Raw genomic sequence first — 12522 nt, 5'->3', positions numbered from 1 at the left:
GTGCCAAGATCAGAGGAAAGTCTAAGAGCCTCTCTATTTGCAGAAAAGCAATGGGAGTGTTTGACTGTGGCAGTGCTATGATCCTTCTGTTCCAGGCTGAGGCATGCAATAGGAATATCACGGGTAGGCAGGCAAGGTGAGTGAGGACTTGGGAAACTCTCAAAAGTTGGAGAGCTCTCCAAAGGCAACAGCAGAAATGCTGCAACAAAACTACAGTCGGGGTTCCAGTTACCTGCAGGTCAGCAAAGACCATATGGCACCAGGTCCATGTCCTGCCATGGTAACCCGGGATATGTGTCCTGGAGCATCCCACACTGACTCGTGGTCTCACTGCAGCCCTGACACACTGAACAGTAGCTGCTGAGCCTGCCACAGTTCATGGCTCTTGATCCAAGGAGAAAGCTGCAGTTCAGCATGCCTTGGCTGCTAAATCTGACCACGTGCATGGCCTGGACAGTTCCTGAACTTGGCCCAGGGAACGTTTTTGCTGGCTCCCTTCTCTTCTGTGGGTGATATCCACATTCATGACAATAGTGCCTGAATGGGAAATCAAGAGTAAATTTTAAACTGAAATACAATTGACCAGCAAATACAATTGCTGGCAAACTATTTTTTTTTTTTTAAATTAAGAAACCAGGGAAAAGGAGGAAAAAACCCAAACCAAGTGAAAAATGCCAGCTCTGGTCTAGGCCATTAAATTGCTTAATACACAATACCAGATCTCTTAGAAAGTAGATGCCCAAGAAGGGCTGCTCTTCCAGCAGATCTCTTTCAGACTGCACACAAACTTTTCTGTGTGAAGCCTGTGCGGCCATATCCCTTCACAATTAAGTAGCCCACTGCTTCCTAAATCTCTGCCTTGTCTCTAATGTCGTAGCCATTTATTGCTGCCTTTCCCACAGGGGCTAACATTTTCCTATTGAATAATGAGGCGCTTTGCACCACACACCATTCTGGCTGTCCCGAGACCTCTGGTGCCCTGTGACAAGCCCAGTCCAATTAACCGTGCCTGTTCCTGGCTCCATTGTTCATCCCAGCAGCCTGCAGGCCTAGGCTCTGCCCTCGTCTGCAGCTCGATCCCGCTCTGCTCCATGTCCCTTGGCGCTGGGTGCTCAGGGGGGACAGAGAAGGGGGCAGGTGACATGTCCCCATGCTGCTGGCCCATGTTCTCCCACCTGTCCCACCCTCTCTGCCCACACTGGGCACACTCTGCCCTGGCCACCTGGTGCTGGAATGCGCCTTTCCCTGCATGCTGCCCTGGGGAAACAGGCAGGCATGGGATAATAGAATATATTAGCCCTGAGTCCATTCAGGCCCTGGCTCTTTATGAACAAAGCCTGCTAACTGAGCTGATTTTTGCCAAATGACTGGCTTTAGTGCATGAGCAGCAAAGTGGAGCCCCCAAATACTCCCATGCAACAAGCGCTATTGCGCAGGTCTCATTGTTTTACTTCTGCACTTGAGGGCATGGAGGAGTCACGGCCTTGCCTGCCCTGGCATTTTTTCTCCAGTTTCCCACCACTGCTTTAGCCCCATCCCAGCCCCAGCAGGGGCAGCAGTGACAGGTGAGATGAGACAAATGGGCTGTGGGTCCCTGCAGTCCCTGTCCCAGGCTCACACTGTCCCTTGGTGCCCAAGGCCCCTCTATGGGCAGATGGGATGCAGCAGCAGAGGCAGCCCACCTGCCATGCCCCACATGGAGAGCCCACCGTGCCACCCTGCAGCAGGACAGCTCCTGGACACCCCCAGGGAGGATCTGCTTTAGGTCAGAACCTCTCAGCTTACTGAAGGCTGATAGCCCCTGCCTGGGTCAGTCCTTGAGGAGGATGTTGGTTTTGTCATGTTTGTTTTCTGGTTTTCTCAGCAGATTGCTCCTAGACTTCAATACACTGATGCAGCCAGGAAAACTCATTCACCCCATGATAAGGGGATGTGCACAGGTTTTGCAGCTGTGGGGACCCGGTCCCATACCTCAGCCTGGTGCCCAGTGCCCTGGGGCTGCAGGAGACACCTTCACCAAAAGCTGCCCAGCAGCAGGGCCAGGGTCAAGGCATGCAGCAATTCCAGCCAACGTCTCCTGTTTGTGTGAAATTAGCACCAATAAATGCTATAACTATACACAACCAACAACAGGTTTACTAGGTAACATATAAAGGGCTACAAGAGGTAATGCCTTCAGCACTACTGAGACTCTTGACCGTCTGCCCCTAGTCCCAGGAGGGAACTGATGGCAAATGTTTACAGGGACTTATAAATATTTATCCTGTAATAACTTGCTGCATTACAGCACATTCTTCTCCACAAGGCTCAGCTTTGCCCTGGACCAGGTGCAGGCTGCTGAGAGGGTCTGTGGCATATATAAAGTTTGCCTGAATAACATACAGCAAGTGCTGGTGTTCAATAAAACAGCAGCAGCTAAGCTACATGCATGAAAGGCACTGCAAGTAATTTCTTACCCAACAAAAGAAAAATGTGGCTGGGGAGCACAGGTGTGCAGGCGTGTTGGGGTGGCTGCAAACCCCTTCTGCGTTGCTAGAGTAACCTGGGGAAGTGCTGCAAGTCACTGGGGAGGTATAAATCACACTGCTGACGTGAGGGAAGTCTTGGTCCAAGAGTGGCCCTGTGCTGCCTGAGAACACAGGGACCCTCGGCTGCTTTTGTGAGGACCCCAAAGGAAGGGAGCAGGAGACTAACCCACCATGAGGAAACATCTCATGCTCTTGCTCTTCAGCAATCCTATCTGCTCTCTTCCCACTAAAGTTTTTTGAAGCATCTGTCTACTTATTTATTTATCTTTCTCATGCTAAATGATTTGCAAGAGCATAAGATGCCTGTGGTTTGGAAACCATGTGATAATCTCCAAGCTGGACCAGACATGGAGTTCAGAAAGTACTTTCTAACAGGAGTAAATAAACAGATTGGAAAGGCTCCATTGTGTATATTCTAGGTTGCTGTTTTCTTAACCCTGTCTCATTAAGATGGATGGAGTTTCTGCTTATTAGTAATTTGGTAAGTTCCTCTTTGTGTACATTCTGCACTTCTCACTAATGATGCTGTGCTTCAGTGATTAACAAAAGAGACTTCCAGCATAGTCAGTGAAAACACAGCTACCACTTGGGACACTGGGAAACCAAGTGTTCTGGAGATGCCATCTGTGGAAGACAAGGAACTGCAGGGAACCCAGCAAAGGAGAAGTTGCTGGTCATGAAACCTTCGCTGACACTCAAATAATTTTGAATGAGGACACTGGTTCTTTGATTTACATGCATAATTTCAGAGCTGACGAGCCTATAACAAAGTGATTCAGAGCCCTTCCTCTGCTGTTCTTAAGACACATCCGATGGAGATGAAGCTGGCACTGCTACTGTCTGGATTTATAGCTGGCCATTACAGTATGTTTACAAGTCTTCAGTACAGTGTACACATCTAGTAAATCTAGTAAACTGACTAAACAAAAAGCTCTTCCTGTCATGCTCCCTCTCTCAACTTTTCCTACTGTTCTGGTACCTGTGTCCAGTAGTGGTGGCCAGCTGATGGCAGGTGTGCATGTGGCACCCAAGCAGGCAGACACATGTACCCACATTTGCACATGCAGCCTGGGCTGACACTGATGCTGTTGGACACACACCTACACAAAAACCCCATGCAGATCCTCAGCATGAGGGTCAGCTGCTCTGGCCTCACCTCCATGCAGTGAGAGGTATTCTTGCTGGCCTTCTTGCCAGTATGTATTCAAATCCCTTGATGCTCTCAGTCACATTGCTCTTGAACCTGACCAGACCAATCTCTTGCACAGGGCAGAGTCCCAAGTGCGTACACAATGAACCAGAGAGGCAGCTGCTCCTTCCTGGGACACTCATGGGAGAAGAGAAGAAAATCAGGGGCCTTCTAGTGGGCCAGCTGGCTGGCATGGGCCACGTGCCACATGAGCCCTTGCATGGCCCACCTGCAGCTCCTATGCATGCAGTGCTGGCCAGAGCCCTGGCTGCGTCCCCCCAGCACTGAGGGCTCTCACCAAGGCAGGAAAGCCAGGGCTGGCAGGGCTTGGGTTTGCTGCACAGAAAGAGTGGAAGAAAAGCAAGATGGAAACAGGGCACAGCCCCAAGTAGATGGGAAACAACATCCCTTTTCCCTGGCACCAGGAAGCATTGCATACAGCCCATGCTGTGGACTGCACTGGAGCCTTCCTTGCAGCAGGAAAAAATGCTGGGTTTGGTGTTTTACTGAGCATGGCAGTGGCTGGGGCTGAGGGGCAGCAGGAGCTCGGGCCTCCACCGTGGCTCATTGTGCCATACACAATAAGCATCTGGCCAGCTGTGCAGTCATCTGTGGCCAGACCCTCACTCTTGTGGTCACAGAGCTGGGCAAAGGCCAAAGGGTAAAGGGCAAACCATAGGAGCAGAAACAAAGCTAGATCAGCTCATTCATGCAGACCTTTTCAGGAGCTTTTGGTGGCAGGATGAGCAGCCACAGGAGTGCAGGACTCGCTGCCCATGAATGGCCATCGGGACACACAGGCTGCCAGGTCCTGTGCAGACACTTGGCACTGGCTGAAAAGCTGCAGGATCCTGGAGGTTTAATTAGAAGGGACCCACAAGGATGATGGAAGTCTCCAGCTCCTGGCCCTGCTCTCATGCCTGAGGATCCCACCCAGTGCCTGAGAGCATTGTTCAAGTGCTTGAGCTCTGGTAGGCTTGGGGCAGTGACCACTGCCCTGGGGATCCTGATCAGTGCCTGACCACCCTCTGGGGGAAGAACTCACTTCTAATTGTCACCCCCTCACCACCAGGTACAGCATCCACCTGTGCTCAAATCCTACTGTAGTATCCTCAAAGTTAAGGTTTCATTTAAGCACTTTTCTGAAAAAAACTTGTCAAGAGAAATGCCTGCAAGGCAAGGCCAGTCCTACTCTCCTTACTCTTTCTAACAGTGAGAAAATGGGGTGGCTTTGCTCCAAGGCAGCTTTGACTTGGGATTGAGAGAGAGGAGCCTGGGTGCTCTCCTTCCATCCCCACATGCAGCTGGTGCCAGTGCTGGCTTTTGAGGTAGATTTTGACATGTTGACTTAAGGCTGATTCCATGGGGTACAACATGCTGCCTCTCAATTTCAGGGTTTTAATGGACTGGCAGGGTGTCTGGGAAGGAGGAGAGGGAAACAGAATTTTCTTTTCCCCATACATAATTTTATGAAAGATTTTAAAAGAGATTTAAAGAAGAATCTCTTCCCTCCCTTCCCCCTTTCTCAACCGTACTGTGCATTTTAAACTGTTGGTGGAAGGGAATTAATTAGCACAGGCAGCAGAGCCCAAAGCTCTGCAGCAGCCCAACTTCTGCACAATGGAGATCCAACGCTTTCTCCCCTGCCTGGCAAACACATGCCCAAAATCCAAGTACATACATTTTTTCTAACCTAATTCATTTTGTAGATTGATGGAGAAAATCCATAGCAAATATTTATGACTTTGCAATAAATAACCCTCACAGAAGTTACAAAAGAGTTCTGGCGAGTCTCAAGGTAACTTTCAGCGAATTCTAGGGGTCAGGGCAGACGGGGATACTGAGCCCATAGTGCTCGAGCCTTTGGCTCATCTGTTTTGAATTATTGGTATTACTCAGTGCAGCATTGCTCTCAATGGAGTAGCTGTGCTGTGATTCCATGCCATATTTTATTTCTATGGCAGGAGAGAAGCTTCAATAACTATTAGTTGTACTCTGTTGTAGCCCACAAAATAAGCCAGGCCCCAGCAGGGAGGGGCTGGTCCTGCTGGCCAAGGAAGGTGCCTGGGACAGCGCTCAGCACCCGACACGGAGTTTTCTCCTGCCAGTTCTCATGGGCTCTGGTGCTGCTAGAGAGGGGCAGAGCCCCCAGTTCTGTGGGGCCAGCTGATGTGCTGGGTGCTGCTGGAGAACAGGCGAGCTCACACCACTGCACCATCGTTAGCCCTTAATCAGCACAGCGGAAGGAGCAGCACCATGGGCTTGGGCTCCTTTCAGGCCTTTCAGAAAACAGGGTCAGACGTGTCTTCTGACCTGTGACCTGTCGCTTCCCTCCTCACCATAATTATCTAATACAGCGCTCTCCCTGCCAAGTACAATGAAACAATTTGTCACTTCAATTGTCTGTCAGTCAACACTGGGGCCTTTTCAACAAGCCAACACATGTTTTTTGAGAGCTTGTCAGCAAGGGCTGTCTGGCCAGGCACATAACCATGGAAAATGGAACCTTTGTTAATTTTGGTTCTTAGAAAAGTAAATCCATTCACTTGTTTTTTTCAGGCCTTCAGTTTGGAATTTGCACAAGAAGCTGAATTGCCCCTGATCCCTAAATGACTGGTCAGAGGATTTGCATGAGGAAACAGAAATTAATTATTCTTTTCTTTTCTTTTTATTTTCTTTAATTGTATGTTTAGAAATGAGATTACATTCTACAGCAGCACGAGGGGCTGAGGGGGGAATTGCTTTGCATTTGTTTAGCTCCTTAGAGTTAAGATCACCTAATCGTTTCAAGCATTTCCTAAGATTCCTTCTCTCTTTTTCTGCTTTAATGACCAAACAAAGATTGTGCTACTTCCCGGGGAACTTTTCTGGCAGCTGAGCTCAGCAGTGGGAGCCAGGGGCTTATCCCTCTGCCGAAATAGTCTTAGAATCACACAATCATTAAGGTTGGAAAAGACCTCTAGGATCACTGAGTCGAACATTAACTAACTCAGTGCTGCCAAGGTCTTCTTGCTGCTTTTGGCTTGCAGGGCACAAAATACACTGCAGAGCCCAGGGCTTGTAGTGGCTCCTTGTGTTGGAGGAAGGGTGTCAGGATTCCAGCCAGCCCAGCAGGAATTGCTGGCTGCCAGATCCTCAGCTGTGCTCAGCACAAGCTGGTTGCTAGGCACATCCCAGTGGGATCACCGGAGCTGTCAGGACACAGACCTGCCAGTTCCGAGCCCTGCAGTCACGCTCCTGTTCAGACAGTAAAACTGGTAACTTTGTTAATAGCACAAACTGGTAGAGACAAAAAGAAAACTTCATTTTTTGGTGCTACTTCGAGCTTCCTTCTGGTTTTTTTGTTTTGAAAGCAGCACCCTTTGAAATTGTCACTTTCTCTGTTGATACACATACGAAATCCTATTCCTGAATATTTAATACAAGACAGATATCTCCATTTTTAGGTGTTCATCATTTTGTCATGTGGAAGCTCGTGGTTTTGGAATATTTTATTTAAGAGCATTACAGAAATACTGGAATGGCCCCTACTCAATTTCAAATGTCTTTCAAATGCTTGAATGAAAAGTTCTCCAGATCTGGCTTTCCAGATTACCCCTGTTCCAACCTAACTTAAACTATACTGGAACCAGCTAAAGGTTAGGAAGACACCATCCATCTGGTACAGTATTTTAAGCAAAATATTTCTGAGTGTAGCCTCTCAACACACCCTCCCTCATAAGCCTCATCAGGGCTCAGGGATGTCTCCAGAGCTACTGCAGCCTCGGAACCCAGGCTCGTAGGGAGCACACACAGCCCTGCACCAGCACTTGGGACACTTTGAGCATGACCCAAAGCAGCCTGTCTGTGCAGGAGCTCATTCCCTTGGCATACCTGCGAAATCCTCTCGTGTTTATCATCTCCAGCTGATCGAGGGGGAGCAGCTGCAGCAGCAAATAATGAAATTCAAGTCCCAAACACTTTCATCCCCTTGCTTTTTATTGACCAAGTGATGGGTTTTATCAATTGTTTACATAAACAGGCCTCTGTCTGGCACCCCAGTAGAGCCTGCCGGAAGCAGGGCACAGGGACAGCAGGATACAGGGACTCAGGGACAGCAGGAGAGCGGGACACGGGGACTGCAGGAGTGCCGCTCGCAGCCCGCACTGCGGCCCCAGGACACAGAGTGTGACACCGCCCGAGCTCTCTGCTGCTTGCCCGGTTTGGCTCCCCGGTTAGCTCCCCGGTTTTCACAGTGACCTGTGCCCTCGCTGCCGCTGGGCAGCTTAGAGTTCCCGGGCAAAGGGCGATAGGGCGCCAACGGATGCCGCGCGCGTCAGCGCACCGAGCTGGGATAAAGCTGCGGGAGCCTCGGTCCGTTCGCTTAGGCTCCGGCTCCTAAGAAAAGCCATGAGCGGGACCCCCGGGCTGGGAGCGGTGTCGAAAAGCAATGAACGGGACTCCCGGGCTGGGAACGGTGTCTCCGGTGCCGGTGTCCGCTGCGGGTGCAAGTACCAAGTACGGGCGGGGGGATGGGGGGTGGGCCTCCGGGGGGGCTGTCACGTGGGCTGAGGGAGAGCCGTGCATCCAACCAGACATGGGTGCTTCTGCGCATGCGCACTCCTGCTGCTCAGAGGCCTAAGGGGCCACGCCTGCGCACTGCTGCGCCTCGTGGCGCCTAGCGGCACTTCCGCCCTCACCCGGAGCCCGGCATCGCCCCGTGGTTTTGCGACAGCCGTAAGTGCGCGGGGCGCCCGGCGGAGCGGCGGGACCGGACGGGACGGGGGCGGCGGCGGCGCGATGAGGCCGCAGCAGGCGCCTGTGTCGGGCAAGGTGTTCATCCAGCGCGACTACAGCGGCGGGACGCGGTGCCAGTTCCAGAGCAAGTTCCCGGCCGAGCTGGAGAACAGGGTGAGGCGGGGCGGGCCGGGGCTGGCGGCGGGCGCGGCGCTCGGAGCCTGCACGGCGGGCAGGGCCGGGTTGGGCCGGGCCTTACGCAGGTGCCCGGCCCCGGTGGGAGCGGTTCCGCCGGTTCCCGAGGGCGGTTAGCAGCTCCTGCACCAATCTCCAGCCGAGGCCGTTCCGGTGCAGGAGCGGATGCGGTTTCCCCCCGTGTCCCCGTCCCGGACTGTGGCCAGTCCTGGGGAAGGCGGCCGGTTTGTGCCACTAGAGCAGAATGCGCTCGTTGTGTCTGTGCGAACAGAAGCCGCTCTGCGCGCTCAGGTGTTAACATTGTCCTCTCCCTTGAAATCCTGTTCGTCCTGCCGAACCCGCTTAGAGTCCTCGCAAATGCTGTCTCAAGTTCTCTCGTTTTGCTCGGTGCTATCAGATGTGCTATCTTAAGCTGACAGTCAAACAAACACGCCTTCCTATTCTCTCACTCGGGTTTTTTCTCTTGTGCCTTTGTTGTGTTTTGTTGAGGCTGTGTTTGGTCAGCACTGCAGCAGCTCCGAGGCACTGTGGGTATGGAGTGTCCATCCACTCTCCATCTGTTCATCTTAACCCTGTGTGTGAACTCAGTTTTTTTCCCAGTTGAGTTGCTCATTTGCTTAAGTGCATTGCTCTGAATGGTTTTGTGTCCACATTGTGTTTGAATTCAGACTCAGCCTGAGCACAGGATAGGTGTCTAAGAGAGAGCTGCAGGTCTGTAACTCTGTGTTTCAGGCTGGGGCTCTGAGCACACTGCAGATGGTCCATGAGTGGAGTTGGATGTACAGAGGTACTGGTGAGTTCTGAAGGGTACAGCCAACAACCCCACTTGCTTTTCTTGCAGATTGACAGGCAGCAGTTTGAGGAGACAGTCCGAACACTGAACAACCTCTATGCAGAAGCTGAAAAACTTGGGGGCCAGTCTTACCTTGAGGGTTGTCTTGCCTGCCTGACTGCCTACACCATCTTCCTGTGCATGGAGACACACTATGAAAAGGTATGTGCTTGTTTTCCCTTCAGCCTGCAGGCAAGCATTTGGTTCTTGGTGGGTTTCCTGTGACTTGCAATGTTTTGGTACAGATTCTGTACGGATGTACCTCAGACATGCTGGTACTGGTCAGTTTGGGTCCATGGGGATCACCCTGAATCCTGTGGCAAGTGCCTTCACTGTGAAGCCATCAAACCAGTTGTGTGTTGGTTCTCACGTTGCCATATCTGTGATATCGTTGGAAAGGAAACAGTTGTGACTTCTGTGCTGTTTCATTACCAGGTTCTAAAGAAAATTGCTAAGTTCATTCAGGAACAGAATGAGAAGATCTACGCTCCTCAGGGCCTTCTGCTGACAGACCCTATTGAAAGAGGATTAAGAGTTGTATCCTTCCGTGGCTTCTGACATTGTCTCCTGCCTTGTTCTCCTCTTTTGTCTCAGTGAGGCTCCTCTGCTCACGCTTGATCTGTGATACAGAATCAGTAATTTGCCTTGTTGCTCTTTGTTGTGTCCTGGTCTCCAGTTTTTAGTATGTTAAGAGTTGGTTTTCCTGCCTTTTTCTGGGTATGTTTTCATAGTCTCTTTGTAGTGTATTTCCTTAACAGCTTTTCTGTGCAGATTGAAATTACCATTTATGAAGACAGAGGTTTGACCAGTGGAAGATAGAACTGTGGCATCTCAGGTACGTGTTACCCTTAGATCAGTCTCAACATCTTTCTGTGCTCAGAGGACTGGGTGCTGTCATGCTGAGAGTTTTTCCCATCCTTGTATGTAATCAAAGATTGTTCACATAAATCTCTGGACCAGCTCTTCTTGGAAGTAAAAATATCAGTACTGGGCATGATATTGCTGAACATTACCTTGGAGAAATTTGGGTCTTGATTATGTAAATACGCTAACTTGTGCTATATTATGTCCAAAATTCTTCTCAAGTTGGTAAAAAATGGACTCTGTCCCTGGGTGTATTCTAGCATACAGAGCCTTTTTGTTGCAGTTTTTCACTTGGCTGCTGTTCTAGTTATCATGTTGATGTATTGTGATGCTTTCAGGTAAGAGGGGGCAGCAACCTTGAAAAGCTCTGCTAAGAGGCTCTCAGTTCTCTAGATGCTGTGGGGCGAGTCACAAAGTGAAGAGTGTTCACAGGACTTGGGCCCACACTAGTTGTATCCAATATAGCCCACCAAAATTATTGTCTGTGGCTTTGCTTTTGGAAAGCTCACGTTGGGATTGGCTCCCTTACGTTAGGTGTTCTGGGATGGGAGTGTTAAGTTTGGATTGTTGGCAAAAAGGAGTGGGAAATATTTATGCCTCTTCTGCAATAAGAAACAAACAGTAAAAGTCTTTATTTTTTTTTGGACAAATGTAATCAAGAGTCCTGGGTTCTGCTCATGCTGCTCACCATAACACATGTTAACTTGCTCCTCCTGCCATACTCCTTCTGTGGTTGTAGAAAGGTTTGTGTAGGGGAGCTTTTACTTTGATTTAGGAAGAGTTTCTAACCATATGAAACTTTTTTCTAGATGATAGCTCACTGGTGGACTTGCTGTACCAAGATTCCCCTACCTCCTATTTTAGAGCATCATTCCTTTCTCTGCTGCCAGATCCACAGTGCCATCTACTACAAGGACTAACTTCCTCAAACTGCTCCCCAAGGGGTGACCTAGCTGCTCAGCATCCACTTTGCAGTAGATTTGGAAGCAACAGGATCACTTTTGTTTGGTTTGTTGGTTTTTTTTCCTCAAGAAAAGGCAGAAGTAAGGCAAAAGTAAAGGTAAAGCTGTGTTCTCTTCTGAAAGAAATGGGGCCCTCAGCCCGACAGAGGTTTAGTTTTAGTCCTGTGAGTGTAATGCTGTTCCTCCCTGGTTTTAAACCCTTCTGTGTGTCAGTTGGGTTTTGGAAAACTCCAGCTCGAAGTTGGGAATTTGCCTCCAGTTCAGTGTTAGAATGCAGAGATACACAGTGCCTCTTCCCAGTGAGGAGTGACTCAAGGCAATGTCTGTTGTGCTGATCTTTGTGGAAAACCAAAAGGCAAAGTGTTCCGTGTGTTAATGTCTTGGTTATCCCTGGAGGGGGGGTGTAGCCAGACTAACCCTGGTGGTTTTTATTCCCCTTGTCTGTGCTGTTGTTGGCCCCATCAGTGCTCACCAGGAGGGGCCTGGTCGGCTACGAAACAGTGAGCACAGTAAAGTGGATGCTGAGCCAATAAAAATAACGATTCCCACCCTTCTCTGATTAATATGTGAAGTGTAAAACTGTTTCTTTATGGATTTCTTATATATAATTTATAGGAAAACATTGATTTGACAAACTGTAAGATACTGTGTAAGATGGATTTCTTAATTCTGTCTGCTGGCACACATTGAGGAGTTGAGCTGTGCATTCCTTAGCGTCCCCGTGCATTGCTCAGCAGTACCTGCATGAGCGAAGTTTCCCACAATCCAAGCTGGCTGAATTTCTTCTCTTACATCCCTTTCCCGTGTCAAAGCCCCGGTGTCCTGATGGAGGGGCCGAGTGTGGGTGTCCAGTTGTGGAAGGAACTCGGGAGTTCAGAAGAGACGCTTAGCAGGGGTGGAGGGGCTGCACTGCCTGGTGGTGCTGCTGCAGGTGCTAACACTGGGTATGGAGCTCCGGGCTCATTCCTCAGCCACTGGGGGTTTGAGATTTGATGAATATTTTCATTGTATAAAATTTGTTTTTTCTAAACTGTAACAGTGTTTGCCTTTCACAGCTGTTGCAATATTGGTAGAAGTACTGATGGATCAGTAAACCTTTTCTTAAACTGTGTGCAGGTGTGTTGTGGCGGCGCGGCTGCGGGTCCGGCGCTGCGGCCGGAGCGCGGCCAGTGGCCACTATGGGGGGGGTGCTGAGCCCTGATTGGCTGAGACAGCCGCAATCACTGTCCTCTGATT

General features: G+C 50.0%; 1 protein-coding gene across 1 annotated transcript; it reads left to right on the top strand.

Annotated features, from left to right (window-relative positions):
• Window positions 1-7686: 7686 nt before the first annotated feature.
• GOLGA7 (golgin A7) lies at window positions 7687-12397 on the top strand. The gene is made up of 5 exons (XM_056508841.1): window positions 7687-8607; window positions 9470-9622; window positions 9896-9997; window positions 10232-10295; window positions 11134-12397. Exons 1-4 carry the CDS (start codon window positions 8497-8499, stop codon window positions 10277-10279), a joined length of 414 nt encoding a protein of 137 aa, XP_056364816.1. The 5' UTR covers window positions 7687-8496; the 3' UTR covers window positions 10280-10295; window positions 11134-12397.
• Window positions 12398-12522: the final 125 nt, after the last annotated feature.

This window comes from Oenanthe melanoleuca, chromosome 22 (assembly GCF_029582105.1).
Source record: "Oenanthe melanoleuca isolate GR-GAL-2019-014 chromosome 22, OMel1.0, whole genome shotgun sequence".
Lineage (NCBI taxonomy): Eukaryota > Metazoa > Chordata > Aves > Passeriformes > Muscicapidae > Oenanthe > Oenanthe melanoleuca.
Note: the sequence above shows the minus strand (reverse complement) of the source record. Positions and strands in the feature narration are given on the sequence as shown.